This window comes from Trichosurus vulpecula, chromosome 6 (genome assembly GCF_011100635.1).
Source record: "Trichosurus vulpecula isolate mTriVul1 chromosome 6, mTriVul1.pri, whole genome shotgun sequence".
Lineage (NCBI taxonomy): Eukaryota > Metazoa > Chordata > Mammalia > Diprotodontia > Phalangeridae > Trichosurus > Trichosurus vulpecula.
In genome coordinates, this window is record NC_050578.1 from 68,159,813 (window position 1) to 68,182,884 (window position 23,072).

The 23,072-nt window shown below is 35.3% G+C and overlaps 1 protein-coding gene across 1 annotated transcript in view; it reads left to right on the forward strand.

The window, feature by feature from the left end:
* GPRIN3 (GPRIN family member 3) overlaps window positions 1-6,815 on the forward strand; it is a 63,266-nt gene extending 56,451 nt beyond the window's left edge. Inside the window, 6 exon segments of the mRNA XM_036764282.1 lie at window positions 3,500-3,904; window positions 3,907-4,915; window positions 4,918-5,031; window positions 5,034-5,319; window positions 5,321-5,601; window positions 5,604-6,815. Coding sequence (XP_036620177.1) covers window positions 3,608-3,904; window positions 3,907-4,915; window positions 4,918-5,031; window positions 5,034-5,319; window positions 5,321-5,601; window positions 5,604-5,674 — 2,058 coding nt within the window. The 5' untranslated portion in view covers window positions 3,500-3,607 and the 3' untranslated portion in view covers window positions 5,675-6,815.
* Window positions 6,816-23,072: the final 16,257 nt, after the last annotated feature.

Here is a 23,072-nt window from a genome sequence, read left to right on the forward strand (position 1 = left end):
CTCATTCCAAAATCTTGTCTTGTTAAATAAACAGTTATTACATTTATCTGATGCTGTAAATTGTGTCTACTTTGTTCCATTGGTCTACCTTTCTATTTCTTAGCCAGTACCAGATACTTTTAATAATTACTGACTTACAATTTAAGATCTGTGTAACAACAATGTTGATAGCAGCTGCTGTGGAGGTAAAAGATCAACAATAAGACCAACAACAAGAGCACACAGGAGGGGTGCTAGCACGTGTTATTTGATCTGCTTTTCTAAGGAAGACAACTTTAAGGGGTTAACAATCATACTTTAATTAAAATACATATATCATGCACTTAGTTCAGGGGAAAGTCAGCACCCTGAACTTCAGAGGAAATACAAACAGAAATTACAACCAGAGACAATATAAACAGATCAACAGACAGGTTTCTGTCTGATCATAACATGACCATACCCAACATCTGGGTTTTAAAAGCAGGGGGCTTCTTAACAACAGCTACCCAGGGTCTCATCTGGTCGAATCACACAACACTCTTCCGGTGAGTGAGAGCCCCAAAGCAAAATGCTAACCTCAGAGTATATATACTTTTTCAGGGTCAGAGGGCATTGAAAACATGTGACTCAAACTCATGCAACTTAGGCTTTCTTGTTACTTAAGCAGGTCATCAAAGACTCTTGATTCAATCAAAGACTCTTGATTGAAACAAAGACAAGACTCAATCAAAGGCACTTGATTGTCTTAGTGCTGGGAAGCACTTAAACAAAAGACAACAAAAAGTCCCACTTGCTGCCATTACATTTGAAAGGCAAGACTCATCAAAGATACTTGATTACCTCAGTGCTGAGAAGCACTCCAAAACAAAAGAAAACAAAAGGTCCCACTTTACCTATCTGATTCAAACAAACCAAGACTCATTAAAGGCACTTGATTACCTTAGCATTCCAAATGAGAAAACAGTTAAAAAAAAGTCCTATCCTTCTTACCATTACAATCTGGTACTACCAAACCTCTTCCTTTTATATTTTTTTCCATTGGTCCTTTTGATATTCTTGCCTTTTTGTTTTCCAAATGAATTGTGTTATTTGTTTCTAATTTGGTAAAATAATTTTTGGTAATTTAATTGGGATTGCATTGAATATATGAATTAGTTTAGGTAAAACTGTCATTTTTTTTATCATATTGGTCCTGCCTAGCCATGAACAATCAATATTTCTCCAATTGTTTAAATCTAATTTTATTTGTATAAAAAGTTTTTTTAATTTTGTTTGTATATTCTTGGGTTTGTTTTGGCAAGTATATTCCCAGGTATAATGTCTATAGTTATTTAAATGGGGTATCCTTTACTGTCACTTTTTGAAGGGTTTGTTTGATCTATAGGCATACTGATGATTTAGTGAATTTACTTTATATTCTACTACTTTACTAAAATTATTGATCATTTCAACTAACTTTTTACTTGAGTTTTTGGAATTTTAATCAACTATCTGCAAAAAGAGATTATTGTCTCACCTCATTCCCTATTCTGATCCCTTCTAATTTGTTTTCTTCTCTTATTCTCTTACTGCTATTGCTAGGATTTCTAATACAATATTGAATAATATGCGATCATATCATTAAAACTTAGGAGAAAAGTAGATTAGACACTTTTCAAAACTGGGGCAGAAGACAGACTCTTTACCAAACCAGTTTTAAAAGACTAAATAGATTATGTTGGTTAAATGAAATTGAAAAGCTTCTGCACGAACAAATTTTATGCATCTAGGATAAGAATAGAAAGAGTCAAATGGGAGAAATGTTGCACAGTATTTTTAAAATAAGGGTTTAGAATCCAAGATTTATAGAATACAAACGAAATATGTAAGTCCAAAAGCCATTTCCCAGCAGATAATTAATTAGGCATAGAGTATGAACAAATGGCTTTCAAAAAATGAATTGTAAACCATTTACTACTATATGAAAAATACTCCGAATCACTAATAGAGACATCCAAATCAAAATGTCCTTGTCAAATTGCAAAGTTGACAAAAGACAGGAATAATTAATGTTGCAGGGGTTGTGGAAAGAAAGGCCCACTAAAGGAATTATGCTAATAAGTTGACTAAAATATCATACCACTTGACCCAGAGATTCCACTGCTATTCATATACTACAAGAAGGTCATTGATAAAATAAGTCCTTATATACAACAAAATTTTATACTGATGCTCTTTGTGGTAGTGATAGTGGCAAGAAGTAGGAAAAAGTTTATGTCTATTGATTGTAGAATGGCTAGATAAATTGTGATATATATGAATATAATGGAATATTTTTGTATTGTGAAAAATGGTGAATATGATGAGTAGTGATGTAACAGGACTTAACAAGAGCTGACATAAAATGAAAGAGCCAAGAAAACAATACATATGTTGACATGTAATAGGAAGAACAACTACCACAAAACAACTGAAAAGGAATGTTGCAAAATTACAAAGAATAAGCTTGGCCCCAACTAAGAAATATGAGAAAATACTTTTACCCACTGCTTCACTGAAGTGGGAGTCCATGTGAATGATATTGTACATATTGTCAGGTTTTTTTTCAATGTCTTTTCTGCTGTTTTTCTCTTTTACCTGTTTTTTCTTTTAAACAGTAATATATGTTTTAACTTTCTGGGAAGGTGCAGGGGCTAAATACAGGAGTACACTTAGGCTACTGTAACAGATAACTAAATTTATTTAATTTTTAAGTAAGGAAAAGCTCATTATATTTATATGTTTTGTAGCTTGCATTTTTAATTCAAAATATGGCTTTAAAGAAGAATATCAAACACAAACAAGAAGGCTAGTGACTGAAACTTTAGATTAATGACTACAGTTCAGCCTGACTTGGAGACTGGCCCAATCCCTATAATGTTCTGCCTCTTTATTAATGAGAAAGAACATTGGCTTGTTTCATGCCAGTTATGAAGATAAATATTTACTTTAATTCTGGTGCAAAGTGAAACTTGCTGTGAATTTTTTTGTATTAATTGGCCTACATCATATTGCCATTCAGTTGTTTTCATCAAGTATGTTTAATTACTCTACAGTAGTTTCCATTTTTGTTTGCCATTTTCTCCTTTAGAAGCAGAATGTTAAAGTCGTGCCTTCTCCAAGAAATTAATATTTTACTTGGTGTGGATGCTTAACATTTTATTGTAAACTTTAAACGTAAAAGAGATTCAAAATCACCTCACTTCAGATACATAATTCCTTCTATATGTGAATTATATCTTGATGGAAAAACAATTCTTTTGGAAGTTGTTTCCTAATATCTAAGTAAACATAAATAAATTTAGTGTCAGAGTTCTATCATTTATATTCGTTTGCTTCAAGGCTTTTTGGGAAAGTCAAAGGAAGAAAAAGTTTAGAATTTAGCATATCTGGAGAAAATTGAAATAGAAGAAAATGAATCCTTATTTAAGAAACTTAGGTGTTTTTAGTTATTCCTATAATATGTTATTATTAACATTATGTTTTCCTTTTTTCAAAGATTTGTTTGTGGAGTTGTGTCTCATTGCCTTCACTGTGAAGATCAGCTATCACTCAGCAGGGACACTGTCAGAGGAAGTTCCCAGAGATTGTCCTAAAGAGATCTTCCATGGGGACTGTGGACCCACTAAGGTTGACCAAAGCTTCCCTGACTGTAGCTTCAGAAGAGAAAGAAGAGCTTCAAGGCCAGCAGCCTTCTAATTCACAGCAGACATCAATCATTGCCTATACCAATGCTAATAGTCTTCCATGTTTTCCTTCAGAATCTGTTAGAGTTGGCTCATTGGACCTCAGCTGCCCTGGACCAGTAGAGACTATAATGAAGGACTCAGAGCATGATCTCACCCAGACAGTCATGTCTTCTGGTATCTCCAGTGAGGATGAAAAATTACCTCCCACATACAACACCCTTCTGATAGCTCTCAACATCAAGGTAGCAGTGAACATGTAGCAGAAATCCCAGGTCCAGTAGTAGACTTGACCCTTACACACTCAGTGGTTAGAGTACCAGTCAACCAGGATGCTAGCCATCCCACACCTTGTGATGAGCCAAAGATGTTGACAGATGTTGTATCTTTGACTACAGCAGATCAATCCCCCAGAACATCTCAGCAGTCTAGCCACACTAGCAAGCATTCAGTATGCCTTACAGAGCAAGAAAAGATGCTAAAGGCAGGGTATCTGTCCTCCAGATTCAAAGAAACAGGCACTATGACAAGCCTAGATGAGAGTGGATTTTTGGCAAAGGAGAGGGCAAACAGAACTTGGCAAGATGCTGAGGTTCAGGCAGTGACCAGTATGGAGAGTAGATCTGTCTCTACCAGCCCAAGTATCCTTGCTGCATTCTTAAGGAAAATTCCTCCTCCTGAGACTCTGGAGGAACAAGAGCACTTATGTGTTATTTACCAGAACAACAGTAACATGAGCAATCCATCAGAGCTCTCTAACAAGTTGGTAGGTCCAAGAGAAGCACTTTGCCATTCTGGTAGCAAGACAGAAGTGCACATCCAGGCAGCTACTGGTGATTCTTCAAACATACCAACTTTCCAAGTGGAAAATAAGTCAACAGATTCAGCAGCCACAGTCTATCAGATAGCATCAGACAACAGAACATCTGGCCTACAGGCATCAAGTGATACCAAAACTACATGCAAGGAGGAACAGCTAGCAGCAATAACAGTCACTGAAGGAGAAAGTCATATCATTACACAGCCAGCACCTACTACTTTCACCCCACCCAATGCAAAACCACTTGATCAGATTTCTACCCATGCATGCAATCAAGCTGATGTAGGTCATGGCTTAACGAAAGCTGAAACTAAATCATCTGAGTTGTCAATGAAAACCATTAGTGCCCACCAAGCTGAAAGTGTTCCCAGTGATCCATCTTGTAAGCTACTCAGCCCTGACAATGAGCTGAAAAATTGGATAACTTGAATGTCACTGACAAAGATAGTGCAAATGAGAAGCCTTTGCCTACTCAGGTAGTAAAAGAATGGGAGACTGTTGATGCCAAGGTAGACATAAAACCAAAGCAGAGACAAAATCAGAATTGCTTTGTCCTAATGCAGAAGGAATAACTACACTTACTCCTACCACAGGCAGAAAGAACCAGGACAAAGCCTCTGAAGAAAGTAAGCAGACAAAAGCAGTTACAAGCTTGGAACTACCAGGAGAGTCGATGGGAGAATCCAGTCCAAATTCTGGTAAACGTACACCTTCTCGCTTAGTCAAAGCAAGTCCACGACGTGCCAGCCGTGTCAGTGAGTTCTTGAAAGAACAAAAACTAAATGTGACAGCAGCTGCTGCTCAGGTTGGTTTACCCCTGGAGAAAGAAAAAGCAGCTTGGATCTGATGCCAAGCTCCAGTTCAAACAGTCCAAGCAAGTCAGGGATGTCATATGGGATGAGCAAGGCATGACATGGGAAGTGTATGGTGCTTCCCTAGACCCTGAGTCACTTGGCATCGCTATTCAGAACCACTTACAGAGACAAATCAGGGAACATGAGAAACTGATTAAAGTTCAAAGCAATCAGAACAGAAAATCCATTTCTTCTGATACATCTTCAAGTAAAAAGCTCAAGGGGAGGCAACACAATGTGTTCAGGCCATGATGCAGAACTTTAGACGTCCCAACTGTTGTGTCCACCCTGCTCCCTCATCTGTGTTAGATTAAAAGAGGAACTGTATAGAAGAGTGTGTGGACATTAAGTACCAACATGAATCTTGATCTATGATGAAGGTTATGTATATTTGATGAGGAAATCTATGAATCACAAGAAAGTGTTAATTTCAGGAAATTGCTTCAATATTTTAGGAGGACTTTGTCCATTTGAATGTTATATGTAAAGAAAAATATAGGTAATAGGAATACATTTCAGTGTAGGTTTACATACTAAGTGGAAATAATAGGCAGATACAGAAATATTTATGGAAAAAACATTGTAGCTATTTCATTTTTATATTGTTTCCTCACTTTAGCAAACTGGAGTTATTTGTATTCAAATCTTTATTCTGTATTAAAAAGTAGGGACTTAGCATAAACACTGTTATAAGTTTCCTGTCCAAAACCCTAATCCAGAAAATGAAGGGGCTGTATAAGACCATCTTCAAGGTCCCTAGTAGCTCTTAAATTCTGTGATCTTAATTCAATAAGGGTGGTATCAACACACAAAAGCTTTAAGTAGAAGATAACTAATGTAAAACATGAAATTGAATTTTCATTTATTGATAAGACAGATTCTATAAATTAAAGAATCCTTAAGATGCATAGAAGCATCCAACATTAATGAATATTTATATGTATATGTGGATATTCAATCACATCAGCCTTGCTATAATAGTTGGCAAACATAAACAAGTTTTATTAGACACCTTCAAGCCTTTTCTTGTATGTAGGAAAGATAATATGGAAATACTATAGTCAGATTTCACTGATCCCTTGTACAATTTCACATTCTTAGACTATGAGAAGTCTATTGGTCTGAACTCATGGAAGGAGTTTTCTGTGACATCCTACTAAAAAATAAAAAAAAATTCTAAGAAACTTCTCAGTAAATGTAAATGCCCAGATATCACATAGTTTTGTTGGAAAATAATAAGAATACTATATTCAGTTGCTGATTCCAGTTCTAATAATTATGCAAATGAAAAAGACATGTTACTTTTCCATTGAATCTGTCCCAGGCCCAATACAAGAAAACATGGTGGAATATTTGTGGAATATAAGCTTCCTTGGGACAATGTTCTCAGAGGTAGCTAGTGGCACAATGGATAGAGTGCTGGGGACTGGTGTCAGAAGACCTGAGTTCAAACTGGCCTCACAGACTTCCTAGCTCTATGACCTTGAGCAAAATAAAATAAAACAAAACCCCCTATTTTCCTCCAATTCCTCAACTGTAAAAATGGAATAGTAATAGCACCTTACTTTGCAAGGTTGTTATGAGGCTCAAATGAGATCCTTGCTCTTAGCACAGTACCTGGCATGTAATAGGTACTCTGTAAAATATTTAGTGTCATCCCTTTCCATAGCTACCCATAATTTGGGTTTATGATTAAAGTTTGTTGCCTAGAAAAGAAGTGGCCTAATTTAGTTTGAGAAGCACTACCAATTCACTTAATCAGAAAAATACAAAAGAAAAGATTATTCCTTTTCTGATCAGTAATGTCCTATTTTGGATACATTTATGTTTTGGGTTCTCTCTCATACACCTGCCATCTACCACATGCCTCAGTAAGATAGACTATAGCTAGTATATAGAAGTTTTTAAGTGGCCTAAGCACTAAAAACCCACCTCTATGGTCATCTCATGCAGTTTGGTAAAAGTAAAAACTGAAGGGACTAAGGAGGCACATATTGCCATATTTGTCATATTTCTTGTTGAGGTGAATGTTGGCCGTCCCTAGGTGTAGGGCCCTGACTGGGTGCAGTCGTTGAAAGGGCCATTATTTTAATTGATGTAAAACATTAATTTCTCTTTAAAGAGCAGGTCTCTGAGCATAAATCATTTTTTTTCTGCACCTGATACAATACTCTGTGTCCAGTAACCCCTCCAGTAGATTTTTAATCATTTTTTAAAATTTGGTTTTCAAGTTCTGAACTTGTGAACAATACCTAAGTTTGATGCCATGAATTGCACAAGATGTACATAATTAAAGGTTGTTCCATGAGCTTTTTTGTTTTTATTATTCCTCTATGTGCAAATCCCAGTATCATTGATAGTGATAAGAGTTATCCTCAAACAATCTAATATTCACACAGATCTGTGATCTTACTTATATGGCTATTTCTTCCATTGGTGCAGATTATAATTCATCTATACCTGATGGCTCTATGCAAATCATGTCCATGTCCTGCCACAAGTTTGAAATAGGATTCTCCATTCAAGGGACTTTCCTTCAAACACATATAAACCAATTATAGGCAATTATTTAATTGCTTTGGGAGAAGGAGCTCTGAAACTATATCATAGTACCATTAAAAAAAGTTTTAGTTCCGGGCCATTTGAACTATATTAAACATGTTTTCTGAATAGAAATACTCCTACACCCAAACAACTACAACCGTCAAAACTGATTTGGCCCTTTCCTGAAATATCTAACTGTGATAATGTTCAGGTGTAACTCTGTGGTTCCATGGGCATTTTGCACTATTCTACCTCATCTGTCTCTCACTTTGGTCTCTCCCCTTTACACAGACACTCACATATACAGACACACACACACACACACAGAGAGAGAGAGAGAGAGAGAGAGAGGCTGAGAGAGAGAAGAGAGAGTACACATAACAGTCATCACTATTAGCACTAGAAGGAAGCCACAAGTCAAAAATACTATTTATGAGTTGAGATGAAAAATATCATTCACATATATTCAAATGAATCAGAGCCCCAAATGTTTTGTGGATATGTGTCCCACAGAAACTAAATTATATAGTTTGGTCTATTGGGGCCTGGAGTTGTATTTTTGACTTCTAAAACATTTTTTAATTAAAAGTATTTTGTAGGAAGCAGTTCTGATTAGTGTCTGGTACTAACACGAAACTTTACTTTTATGAGATTTTTGTTTTCTTCTTTTCAAAATAAGCTTCCCCAGACAACAATTATTGAGTAATGCATGAGGTTGCAGAAGCAAAATGGGTCCAAGGCTCTCAGTCTGCATGAGGACCCAGAACCTTGGATTTTACACAGTTAATATAGAGTTAAAGGAGTAAAAGAAAAATGGGATATAGGGATGAGCCACCTTGTTCCTTATATCTTTTTTTTCACATCACATATATTACTGGAAATACTTTCCTTCCCCACCTTTCATTTGAACCTTTCTTTGTAACAAAGAAAATAGTTAAGAAAAAACACCAGATTTATGATCATGTCTGACAGTTTATAAATTTTGTCCTAGTAGGCCCCCACTCTATTACAGAGAGGAGAGAAATATGTTTCATGAACTTCACTTGTTTATTTTGTTTGGAGAGTCTTTCATTTATATGTAGTAAGTACTATGTATCTTGTCTCTTGGTTCTGCTTTTTCATCTTGTTCATCTGTTCATATGCATCTTCCCAAGTTTCCCTGATTCCTATGATTTCTCTTTTATTACTACATAATAATTTTACTTTACATTCATATGCTACAGTCTTTCTGGTCATTCTTCTATAAATTTTATTTTTATAACTACATGATATTTATAAAGTGTTCCAGAATATAGCAATAATTATTTATTTTAAAAATATTTGTTGAGTACCTACTTTGTAAAAGTCATTTCTGGATACTAAATTATTGGTCATTCCTAAAAAAAGAAATAATTTTTAAAAAACTAACAGAATTATGATGATAAACTAATAACAATTATTTGTAATGTGAGATTAGTTTGAGATAGTAGTGTCTTACCTCATAATATTCTTAAATTATTATTTTTTCCATTAAAAGTCTTTATTTAGACTTTGTTACCTTCAATAAACAATATAAATATAGATATACAATACAAAAATTGGTGAAGACTAATGTAGTATCATGGTTGATTATGAGAATACCAACAATTCAAACCACAACTATATTTCATTTCATATTTGACTGACCATTTTAGATACTTATTGTTTCAAAATTATTGTTGAAACTTAGGATTTTTTTCCTTTGAGCTTATTTTACTAGAGATTTGAATGTGTAAGTTTAAGATTAATTTCATTTCTTATGAACAACTTTTCCTACAGAAATTATTTTCATTAATAGAGATGCTTATGTTGTCTAAATTAGAAGGGAGAGCAATGAACTGGAATTCAGTACATAGAAGAAAATGGAAAAAAAAACCTGAAACTGTTGAGATGGTATTTTCTTTGGCACGTGAATAGAGATTTTAAAAAGCTAAATTCTTAGTTGTCTGTTTTCATGCTCACAGTAATATTTGCAATGCAGAAAAAGTATAACTATCTTATAGATTTGTCTCTTCTATCAAGATTCATTCATCTCTTGTTTTTTCTCTTAAAAGTGTTCTAATTATTTGTTCTTATATGTATCATTTTGTTACCACAAGCTCAAATTATTTATATTAATATGGTTAATTTTTTTAACTTGAGCATTAAGGAAATGGGACATTTTCTAGAAAGTCTTTCAGTTTTAACCCAAAATGAGAAATTTGTAAAAGTGTATTTAGTACATTTTATTTAACTTGGTCATTCTGGCACACTGAACATAATTTAAATACAGGTATAGTACTTGTCTTTTAAAACTTCTCCAAAAAGCTTAAAGTTGAAATAGGTTATGATTTTTAAACTTTTATTTTCTATTTTTCATTTCCTTTCTACTCATTCTCTTTTAAAACTATTTCTCTTCTCTTTGAATAATCTATAATCATATCAAAAGTGTATTACATTAAATTTCAGTTGCTTTATAGAAGATATCAAAGATTGTGATGTGAACTTAAGTTGTTTCAACATTGTTTTAGTTAGGCATCTCTTACGTAGATTATATAATGTGAGGTAGGCATCTGTCCCACTTTAACAACAATGCAATCTAGCAAAGATTTCACACTATTCTTGATATTTTTAAGAAAATCTATCACACCTATGTATTTTTATGTGTGTATTATGTATTTAAGAAAATAGGGCAAACTTGGTTTTGTTTAGTAGGGTTATAACTACCAGATAGTAATTTTCTACAAATGTTGCCATACTGATGAGGCTATTTGGTTTATATTATAGTTCTATTTAAATGATGACATGAGAATTGGTATTTGTGATAGTTATAAAATTAAATAATCAGTATCTTTGTTAAATAAGTTCAATAACTTGCCCTTACTTAACACTGTTCACCCCCACATCTCTGCTCTCCACCCCATTAAGGTGGACTCCCTGTCTGTTTTGGTGTTTGTGATTTTGCATTAGAAGATTAGCTTCTTATTTAGCTATCGATACTGGTGTCCTCACTGGTTGGTTCTAATGTAGGTGTTACCACCACCTGATAAATGACATTGACATATATAGAATTGCTCACCATTTCTCATTTCATTATTCCTTTCAATGAAATTATTAATCTAAATGACTGTTTGAGGGAGGGGAATTTGAGGCACTTCTTAGTTGCAAATGTCATTTTTGCATTGATATGGGGTCAAGAACTATCTCCAAATTTCTCATGGAAGAGAAAGTCAATAGCCATGAACTTGATCAATTTTCGTGGACATAGACACAAATGTGTTTGGTTTTCAGTAACTAGGAACCATCAAGATGGAGTGAATTGTAAAGTTCATCTGAAGTTTATTACTTCTTCAAGTAATTAGAAACATCTGTCAGCAATCATTTTAACTATGAACCACTCACCAGCTCAACTACCCACTAGTTACCACAACTCAGTAACCACAACTCAGTAAATAAGTAGCAAAAAATCCAATATGTATTTACATAGGTATAAAGAGAAACAACAAAAATTACAGAATACAAGAGATTGACTGTCAGGCAAATACTTTCTGATGATCATTTTCAAGTGTTGGTATAGATCCTGGTAAAGGATCAGAGCATTCAGAATGGTGCAACTCAATTATGTTAAAAAATAAGAAATATGAGTAAAAGATATGTCATCAGAATAACTGCTGTGGTCAAAGCCAAGCAATAATATTTCCAAAAAAAGGTACCAGCAAGTGTGTGTATTACATACACAACATTACATTTTTTAACTTTAAGAATCCTAGGACCCATGTTATAAATTACCTGAAGCGATGCTTTCTCCTTCACAGTTGGAAAACTATCTTTGCAGGTTCTATAAGGATTATGACGCTAGAAAGAATTGGTAAGGATGTGGCCATGTATGTTGGCTCTCTGCATCAAAATATCCTTATGCTGGCCAAAATAAATATAACATTACCATTGTTCTCCCAACTGAAAATCAAAGATATGCATAACAGGATAAGAAAATGAAAACATTAATATACACACTTAATTTTCTCTCCCGTATAGCACCATTCAGAAGCATTTGATTTGACTCAGTGCAAATGATTACCAGGCAAGAGTAGTGAGAACTGTTTCCAAATTTTTTAAAAAATGATATAAACAAACTCAGAATATTGGGGAAATGTGTTCATTCATATATCTAAAAAGGTCTCAAGAGATCTATCTCTGTAAAGGAAAAGTACTGCAGTAGAGTTATCCTAAACATCATATGTTTGTGGACTCAAGGGCAGACTTGGTCCTTTGGTTGTAGGATGATTGGGCTGAAGCTAGATACTTTAGGAAAGACTGCCCATATTTTGACCTTCTAGAGCGGTTTATTAGCAAACAACCACCATAGTGATGCCTATGATAAGATGCTCTAGTGAGCTGAGCATGAAGGGGGATTTTTTCAAGAGGGTTTAATGGGAAAGGCATGATTACTTGTCTTTGCATCTTTAATGTGTAATGGGGATTTAAGTGTGGGGAGGGGGGGAGGGAAGATTGCATCTATCTATTTCTGGGCTAAGGATTCTATGTTTACTTTTCATCACTGTTGCTATTATTACTATTGTTAATTTTGGAATTAAACAATCTACTTGTTTGCAAAAGTCCTCAGCAGTCGCTGATTCTTCTGATTCGTATAATTGCTTCTAACAAAATGCAACCATGTTGGTGTGTATAGATATTGAATGAGTACAAGGCTTCTAAAAGGCTTCTTTTTAAACTAAGAAAATTTACTAACATTTTTAAATATGCTATGAAAGCAAGTTTAAGCCAATATCTTTCTTTTTTTTTTTTTTGGAGAGGGGAAAAGCAGGGCAAGGTCACACAGCTAGTAAGTATGTCAAATGTCTGAGGCTGGACTTGAACTCAGGTCCTCTTGGCTCCCGGGCCGGTGCTCTACTCACTCACTGCACCACCTAGCTGCCCCAAGCCAAGGTCTTTCAGTTGGACAATTACCCAGTTTCTTTTTATTCACACTCCAGCATCAGGAACATACTCATAACTCAAGAAATGCACTTATTGTTGCTGTCCTTCCCATCCCCTACCAAAGGAAAACTTGTGAGGTCTTCCAGAAATTCCTTACTAAGTTTTGAGAGAAGCTTGGAAGAACTGAAAATTTTTTTAAAACATTTCAAATATATTTCCAGTAGTACTGATGTAGAAGCAATATGTTATCTGTACTATTATAGTTGGGGAAAGTATGCTAATATATTTTTTGTTAATGAATGTATCAGCCTGAGAGTGATTGCACTACCTTTTTTATGTGTAAGAAAAAAAAATACCGTATCACATGTTAAGACCAAATTTTGTCTACAGGTACGCATATGCATATTACTGTGAAGGAAGTCAACAGATGCATCCATGCACACGAAGGGACCGAACTTGGTCTTTTATTGTTGTTTATCCTTCACTCTCAAAGAGGATCAATAGTATCAGGAGGGTGATGTCTTGACTCAGGCACTGACAACTTCCACAAAGACAAACTCATTATTTATAACTTAGAAGATGAAAGATATATCTTCTCCATACTGTGCTGTTTATAAATATAAAGTGCAATGTCTCTCCAGTGTCTAAGTCACTCTCTAGTGGTAAATCAGGTACAAGAGTCGTTAGCATTTGATAAATGCTTGATGAGTGAATTCATGAACCTCATACTGCTAACAATAATCCTGAAGCTTTACTTAATATAAAACAATAGAGTGTGACACACTGTGCAAAGTTAGATTTTAGGTTTCAGAATATATTGTCCCCTTCCTTCTGAAAATTTGTTCTGACATACATGTAAAGAGGTTGATTGATTTTTGGTTCAAACCTGTGATTTTATCAAAACTGTCTAAAAAGCTATATAATGCTTAAAATTCAATTGCTAACAGTCAAACCTCTAAGAAATTTAATGTTGTTTTGTATTTGATTTACACGATGAATACAATAGAATAAACATTATTACACAAATGCAGATTAATCTTAGTTTATTTGCTTGAGCCATATATTTTATAAATGAGCTAACTTCCAAACCACTGACACCTGTTTGGGATCCACAGAGAAAAGTGAAACCTAAAAAGATAGAATTTCTGCGTTTAAAAATGTCCCCTGCTGATCAGAAGTAGCCACTTTTTCTATATGCTTATGTGGCATTTATTACATTTTCCCTTGAGAATTATTAAATTTAACAGATTATTACACTTACCAGATTATTAAATTTAACAGATTTAACAGCCTACACTCCTCATCTACAAAATAGGTATAAATGATACTTGCTTTCCTTAGGTCAGTGGGTTGGTGTAAGAAAACATTTTGCATGACTTACTGGAAAGGATGCTGGACTAGTAGTGAGGAGACCTGGGCTTAGGATATCAGTTTCCACTTAAATAGTAACCCTTAACCGGTTTCCTTGCCTATTGTCTCACCTGTTCTCTAATCTATCCTTCAAAATACTATCAGAATAATCTCTCCCCTGCATAGATCTGAAGGGCACACACTCATGCTTAAAAATTTCTAGTATTTGCCAATTGCTAACTAAACAAAATGCAAGTACGTTATTACCCTGGCACTCAAAACTTTCTACAATGTGAAAACTGTCCTATGACTATAAATTGTTTTCATTTCTTCGTAGCAAGACCTCCTGTTCACATCCTTTGACCATTTGTCAATTGTGACATGACTTATATTCTTATAGACATGACAAAATTCTTTATATATTTGAGATATTAGACCTTTATCTGAGAAAGTGTCTATAAAATCCCCCCCCATTTTCCACTTTGTTTTATTTGTACAAATGTTTCAATTTAATATAATTGAAATCATACATTTTACTATCCTTCCAACATTTTTGTAAAGTACTTACTTCCTACATTTTAGGGAAAGCAGACTATTAATTGTTCCTTAATATCTTCCTATCCATTCCTTCCTCCTCTTCACCTTTGTGCACAGTTCCCCTATTCATGGAAAGGGGTTGTACCACATTAGCATCACTCAGCTTTGGCACTCCACTTTGGGTGATAGTTGAATGAGCAAAAAATCTCCTAACCCACCATATCCAACTGGGCCCAGACCATGTTTCACACCCTATTCAACAATCTGGCAAGATGCCAGGACACCTTTTCTCTTGCTCTGGAATAGTAATCACATCAATGTATGCTACCATTGCTATGGAACAGTATAACTATCCACTCCCCTATGATTTCAAATCAAAAACCTCTTTCCCTTGACCCTAGTCCTCTGTAGGTCCTTCACAACATCAAAGCTCCTTGAGAGCAAGAACCATCTCACTTTTAGATTTGTATCACTAGCAGCTAGTACACTGTGTGTTCATTCATTGCCACATGTTGAAATCCTTCCCTTCCCCTTCAAGATCCAACTCAGGCATACCTCTTCCATGACGTCTTTCCTCATTCATTCTATATATATGGTATCTCTTTTCTTAATTTCTTATACCAGACTCTTTGGCCCTGTCCTATGCAGTTCCATATTAAAATTTATATTATGATTATTTTTTTATCCCTTCACTCATCTACAAAAGTAGATGTCCATAGTTCTTTTTTATGCAAAAATACCAGTTATAAGTTTATTATTCATTAAAACAGGACATAAGAGTAAGCAATAAAAGAACAATTTAAGTTATCTGGATGTACTTTCTGTATTTATACAATCAAAATTATTTCCTTGAATATGTAATTTTAGGACTGGTCTTCCAAGTTAGTTCATATTACTATAATATGGTTTTATTTTATTTCCAAGGGATTGCCTTTATTGTCTTAAAAAAATCATCAAGCATTGGAATTTTACTGAAGGCTACTTCCACTGATGTAATATTAACAACAACAATAAAATCCCAATTTTAATTTGAGTTAAAGTTGCATAAAGTTGCATTTCCATAAGAAAATGCTCATTTAAAAGGTATGAATCACAGATGACATTATCATTTTTGCTAAAGTTCCAAAGACCAATAATGAATGAATAATTTGTTTTTGGAATGTGAAAATGAAAGCCTGATGGTCTAAAATGTTTATTGCAATCAAGGAAGAATTAGAATCTTTAGAATTTTAGAGATGGAAGGAGCTCATTTTACAGGTGAAGAAAATGAGCCCTCCTAGAGAGGTGAAATTACCTGCATAAGGTAACGGCAGAACTGCAACTAGAACTCGGGTCTTCTGCTTCCCCAGCCAGGGGAGGTTGCATGTATTTTGAATATACACTGTGTCTGTAAAATATGGCAATTGGTTTTAGCTCAATGGAACTATACGGTGCAAATTCACATAATGCAACTACTCAGTGGTTCATTGTTTGAACCCACTGAGACCTGGTCTCCATAGAAATTCTAAGCTTTGAAGCGTAGTGGCTAATAAGCTTGGATATTCTAAATAAGCTCAGTTAGATTTCCGAAGACTCAATTCACACTCTAAAAATATCTGTCCATGGTTATGACCTAAATGCAACAATCCACCAAACCTAATTGACAATGGTAAATGGTCACTATTCTTGTTCTAGATGATAGCTTCATAAAACTTTAGAGACAGATTGTGTCTGCCATTTGACAATGAGACTAGCAAAGTATAGAAGAATGTGTTTCTAGAAATTTGGCCATAAAAATCCATGAAACACAAAATTACAAGACTGCCCTCAGTTTTATAAACCCCTCTTCTATTTCCACAGTGATAGTGGCTGGAAGTGATAAGAATCACAGGTTTTTGTTATCTATAAACATTAATTCTTGATAAAAAAAATCTTATTTAATTGACCACATTACTGAAGGAACCAAAGTATTGACATAATACTTTGGCATGTTGATATAATTTTATATTAATATAATTAACATGATGTAGCAACAATCCGCTAGCTGCTGCTGTAGGGGTGTAAGACCACCAACAATCTAGCACACAGAAAGCTGCCACCATAGGTTTTTGCTCTGCTTTTTCTAAGGAAAGCAACTTTTAGGGGTTAACAATCTCAGTTTAATCAAACATACAAATATCATTCACAGTTTGGGGGAAAAGATCAGCCCCCTGAACTTCAAGGCAAATACAAACAGAAACTACATACATCAATAGACAGACCCTTGTCTGATTTCAAATCACAATTCACAGTTACCAGAGAAACACCAACATCTGGATTGCAAAGCTGGGGGGCAGTTCGCAGCTTGTCCAGAGTCTCAACGCTCCTTCCATGAGTGTGACCCAAAAGCCAAACACCAAGCTGTTCTCAATTATATCCTGGTCAGAGCCCCAAGGTTCTGACCTCACCCAGGCTAGGTGTGGGAAAGTTCCCCATCCCCAGTATCACATCATATACAAATCAATGACTCCCAATTGTCTCAGTGCTGAGAAATACTCAGAGACAAAAAGATCCCACTTTATCTGCCCCATTCAAAGGCCAGAATCATTAAAGGCACTTAAGAAAAGAACAGCAAAAAGTCCCACCTTAATTAAAGCCATAAAAAAGTTTCATATAAGTGGAAAGATGACTCAAAGATTCTCTAGAAAGAGAGAGAAATAAAGACTTCACAAACCAAGAAATCATTCATGGGACACTTGGTATGAAGAAGACAATGAGTCAGGTGTTGAACTCCTTAAGAAAGAAGGGAGAATGACCTGAGGATTTGTAGCTAACTGCCCATGGGATATGAATAGGGTGCTACGTGAAGGAATTCCCACCAATTGAAGAATGGCTGAATAACTTGTGGTATATAATTGTGATAAAATGCTACCCTGCTATAAGAAATAATAAGCAGCTTGGTTTTTAGAAAAACATGGAAAGACTTGCATGAAAAAAAGAAGAGTGAAACAAGCAGAACCAAGAGAATGTTGTATACAATATGAGCAATATTGTTCAAAGAATAACTGGGAATAATTTAGCTATTCTGAGTAGTATGAATATTCAAATCAAATACAAAGAACCTATGAAGAAAGATGCTATACACTTCCAGAGAAAGAACTGATATATGGAATTCTAATTGTATGGTTCCACATATATATCTGTGTCAAATGTTGGCCTTCTCTAGTTCAGGATTGGGAGGGAGGAATGGAAATGGCTAGGAACACAGAATGAAACAAAAATAAAATAAATACAATGAAGCAATAAAATAAATTGTTGTAAAACAAAACAAACAAAAAAAAATCCAAATTGCTTATGGGAATCCTAGTCACTGTTCATACTTGGCCATGATTTTTCAGTTCAATCAAAAAGTGTTCTCCAATAGTGGGGTGGTTTCAACCCCACCCATCTACTAGAATCATAGATTTAGATCTAGAAGAAACCGTAGAGTCCGTCAAATCCAACTTCTTCATTTTACAGATGAGGAAAGAATCTGATGCACAGATCGGTTAGCCAAGATCACACAACTACTGTCTGCAGTAACTCCAAGCACTGTGAAGTGTTTTTTTTTTAAAAAAACTTTACAAACTCCTCCTACTCTGTTAGTTCATATTAGATGTCCTTCCAGTTTCATCTTTATATGCTCTCAGGATGACTTTATTTAGGATGAGTCTCTCACCAAGCTTTCTGCAAATTTAATTTTCCCTCCATTGCTTCTCATTTTTATCAGATGTGACTTATAATCTTCCACTGTCTTCCTCCAGAGAATAGGGATAGACTAGTCACTAGATCTAAAATTTCATTGGTACAGCAAACTCCCAGATAAATAAACTATTTCTACCAATATTAGTTGATACCTTCTCTGCAACTTACAATATTAGAGTTGTCGAGCGCTGAGAGGTTAGGTGACTGGCCCACGGTTATACAGCCAACATGTGGCAGAGGCAATATTTGAACCCAGATCTTCCTGGCTCCAAGTCCAGCTCCCTATCTGCTCTTCAGTGGTGTGTCCAAAAGATTGTGAAATAAAGTTTTCATCCTAAACTGGCATTCCAGGTCTTTATGATGGATAATAACAGTGTTAACTAGCTGAGGTGGTTTGCAGGCTCTTTTGCTCTCCTCATGTCAATTGATTAAAAATTTTTAACTTCCTTAGTAAATGCTTACAATGTGTGTTGCAGTGTCACACGTAGATACATACACATATTTCCTATCTTTCTTCATCAGCAGACTGTTTAAATAGGTCATGTTGAAGTTGTTTAACTTGCATGCCATATCTCTTTTTTCCATTTGTATACTTTCTTGTATTAATTTTTACCTTTGCTCTAATAATTCTATGGTCTGACTGTTCACAGCTAGTTTGGGAATGACTCTCATCAATAATGAGTCATTTCCTGTCTAATGAAAGAGAATCTATTTAAATTTTTGGACATGAAGTGTTATTCCTGAAGCCCAGAGCTTCCTGAGTCCTTTCTTAAAGAAAGTATTCACATAGTTGACCAGCTTTGGCATCTATCTGATTTCATCCTCCTGAATCCTAGTTTCCACCATACCATCCTCACCTGATTGATCTTTGTGTTGAAGTTACCAAATATCAAAGGATATGCTTAGTTACTTTGGAGGCATTTATGACTCTCCATTGAATTTCTCCACCTAATCATCCTATGTATTTATTTTCATGTGGATATTTTGCAAGTATTCATGAGGCCTGAGATAAGATGACCAATGGCCCCATGCTATTGCCTCTTGTTGAAAATAAAATGTTTCTACCCTCTGTGTTATATTTTTATTTTGTTAATAAGAAAAAATCCACACGCCTAAGTCTGTGTGCTTTTGTCAATGTGTTTTCAATTTTTAATTTCTATCCCTAACCCAGCACTATCATCTAAAGATACATGGGAGAAAACAGAATAATTATCAGAAAATTAGATATTGGTCTGTATCTCTCTGCCAATGGGCAGAAAGCTAGTGTTTGTCTGAGGCAGGACTTAACTCAGGTCTTCCTGAAGCCAAGGCTGTTTCTCTATCCTCTATGCCATACTGCAGAAATGATATGGGACCCAGGGTTACAGTAGAAGTATGTCCACAATTTAGGTAGTTGTCCATTGGCCAAAGATGATGCCAAATGGTGCCACTGCTATTTATTAGACTATACATTTGAATAGAGCTGTATCTATGATTTCCTCTATCACAGTGAAATTACTATAGACCATCATAGGGTGGCTATGTCAAATGTTTAATTTAGCAGATAAGGAACTGTTTATGTAAGTGAGTACAGCCACTTCCCAGATAAGAAAGCTCCACTTTTAGTGCTCACCACAATGCCTTGCACTTAGTAGGTACTTAATAAATGCTAGTTACTGAGTGAGTAGAGAGAAAATAACATCAGTATATTAAGGACATGTGATTTAATTGAGTATGGAAAATCCTGCAGCAGATCATAACTAGTTTATAACTTAGGGCTTTGGAGAGTTGCCTTAATGCTCCATGAGGTTAAGTGACTGACTGTAGTTATGTACCAGATGAATATCACTATTTAAGCCTTATTCCTCCCAACTTCAATCCAGAATTCTGCCTATTGTTCAATGCTGCCTATCAAGAAAAATTGAAGATAAAAATTACTTGGGCTGCAAGCCAGGATATCTGAATTTTGCCCTGGTTTTCCTCAGTTCTCAAAAAAACATTAATAATAGTCACTAAATAAAGTGCCTTTATTTCTCAATGTATTAAATAAATGTTACCTGACCTCACCCTCATCAGTTAAAGTAGGAGCTATACAGATTAGATAATGAACCTGATTCTTCTAGTACCCAAATTAATACAGTTGGTACTTTAGAAATGCCAGTAGAAAAGCCAGTAAGGTACCATTTAGTGCAATGTTCAATGACTTCATAGCTAATGCCTAAGTGACTCTCTGGAAGTATGACCTTACTCTTCCAGAACAATTCTGACTGCATTGGCCCCTAGTGTCTAGGAGGTTTCATGTTGTGACTTTCTTTAATTCATTGGCTCCTAATTCCACTGTTGTGCTTCCTTCCCTCTCCCCACAAGATTATCAGTTGTGAATCATTTAGTAAGGCAGTTGTAAGTAGCTTTTAGAAAGAGATATTCATTAAGGTAGTAGAAATGGTTCCTATAAATCATCTCCCCAAAAGTCTGTGACATAAACTCCCGTAACTAAAGAATTCAGAGAAAAATGAACTGAAGTTTAGAAATCTCTTGTGGCAAAGGAGTTGTTAGGAGATGTTCTTCTGAGTTTCTTTATTGGGCTTCTTTATGAAGCCATGGCACAATCTGCATTTTGATAATGTATTATGGGAGCAAAACCTCTTTCAAAGACAGAGGGAGAATGCAAAAAGAATTCTAGTTCCTATGTCATCTGATGTGCCTCATTAAAACATATTACTATGCACTGGTTGGTATGGGGGCAGTAGGAGAAATTAAAAATGAAAACAATAAATATCTACTCATAGAATCTGAGTAAATCTCATGTCAACTAGTTTACCTTGTGCTTATTTTCTAGTAAGACAGTGTGGCATAATGGTTTTGAGAGCTGGCCTTCAAATCCCACTTCAGACACACAGTATGTGACTCTGTTCCAGTCATTTAATCTCTCAGTGCTCTAGGCAATAATACTAATTAATGATCATTAATCATGGAACCACTAGTTAAAACTAATTAAGGCCTTACAAAGTATAGAAAAGCATCAGAGCAAGAGGTTACATCTCAACCTATTTCCTATTCCCACTATCTCAAAACAAGAAACATACTACATAAGATTATAGCTTCTAGGTGTCACTGTAGTGGCCAGGTGTCTGTACTCTCTTCACCTGCCCCTCCCAGATAGAAAATGAATGAATGGGTTAAAAATCCTCACAAATCATTCCTGTCTCTACCTACTGAATTGGATCAGAGGAAGAACTGTCTTCTCTAATATCTTCTTGACCTCCCTGCCCTTCATTCCTTCATCCTTTTTTTAGCTCAGGGCGGAAGAGAAGACACCCATAGACTCCTCACCTACCCTCTGGGTAAGCCACATTTGCAATTAAAATGAATGATAGTAGAAGTTTAGGCTCATTTACATATCCAGAATTAAAAAGGAATAAGAGACCAGGCTGCATTTTAAGTTCTGCTCTTGGGATTTGTGAAGTTATTAAAAGTACAGAATTGTTTCTTTCTGGCTGCTAGTAGTATTTTCTCCTTGACTTGAGAGTTCTGGGATTTGGCTATAATATTCCTGAGAGTTTGCATTTTGGTATTTCTTTCAGGAGGTGAGTAGTGAATTCTTTCCATTTTTGTTTTACCCTCTGGTTCTAGGATATCAGGGCATTTTTCCTTGATAATTTCTTGAAATATGATATCTAGCCTCTTTTTTGATCCTGACTTTCAGATAGTCCAATAATTCTTAAATTATCTCTTCTCAATCTGTTTTCCAGGTCAGTTGTTTTTCCAATGAACTATTTCACATTTCTATTTTTCCCTTCTTTTTATTTTGTTTTATTGTTTCTTGGTGTTTCATGGAGTCATTAGCTTACATTTTCCCAATTCTAATGGGGTTAAGGAGTTCTTTTCTTCAATGAATTTTTGTTCTTCTTTCATATTTTGCCAGTTCTGCTTTCTAAGGACTTCTTTTAACTAGATTTTTGGCCTTTTTTTACCATTTGGCCCATTCTGTTTTTTAAGGTGTCCTTTTCTTCAGTATTTTTTCATGTCTCCTTTAGTAGGCTGTTGATTCTTTTTTTCATAATTTTCTTGCATCAATTTCATTTCTTTTCCCAATTTTTCCTCTTCCTCTCTGATTTTTAAAATACTTTTTGAGCTTTTCCAGGAAGTCTTTTCGGGCCTGTAACAAATTCACACTTTTATTTGAAGCTTTGCATGTAGTAGCATTTGATTTTGTTGTATTTTTCTGAATTTGTATCTTGAGCTTCCCTGTCACCATAGTAACTTTCTATGGTGAGGTTCTTTTTGTTGTTATTGTTTGCTCATTTTCTCAATCTTTTTCTTGACATAACTTTACGTTAAAGTTGAGCTCTACCTGGGTGGAGGGGGGCCTGCCAGGTAGCTCTTTTTCCCAGAAGTAGGTAAGAGGATCAAAACACTAGAGTTTTCTAAGAGTCAGGGTTCTCTATGCAGGACAGGGATCTCAGAACTTCAGCCACTTGGGCCATCCCAGACTGAGTGCTGCTGGGCTTCCCCAGGCCTTTCTTGATGCTGTTTTCAAAGCTAGCTCTGGGGATCTGTAGGTTTTCACTTCTTCCAAGGTAATATGATCTAAGGAGAGGTGTGGTTATTGCTCTTCTGGCCTATACTCTGGGCTGTGAGAGACCCCAAGCAATCTACTCTGTC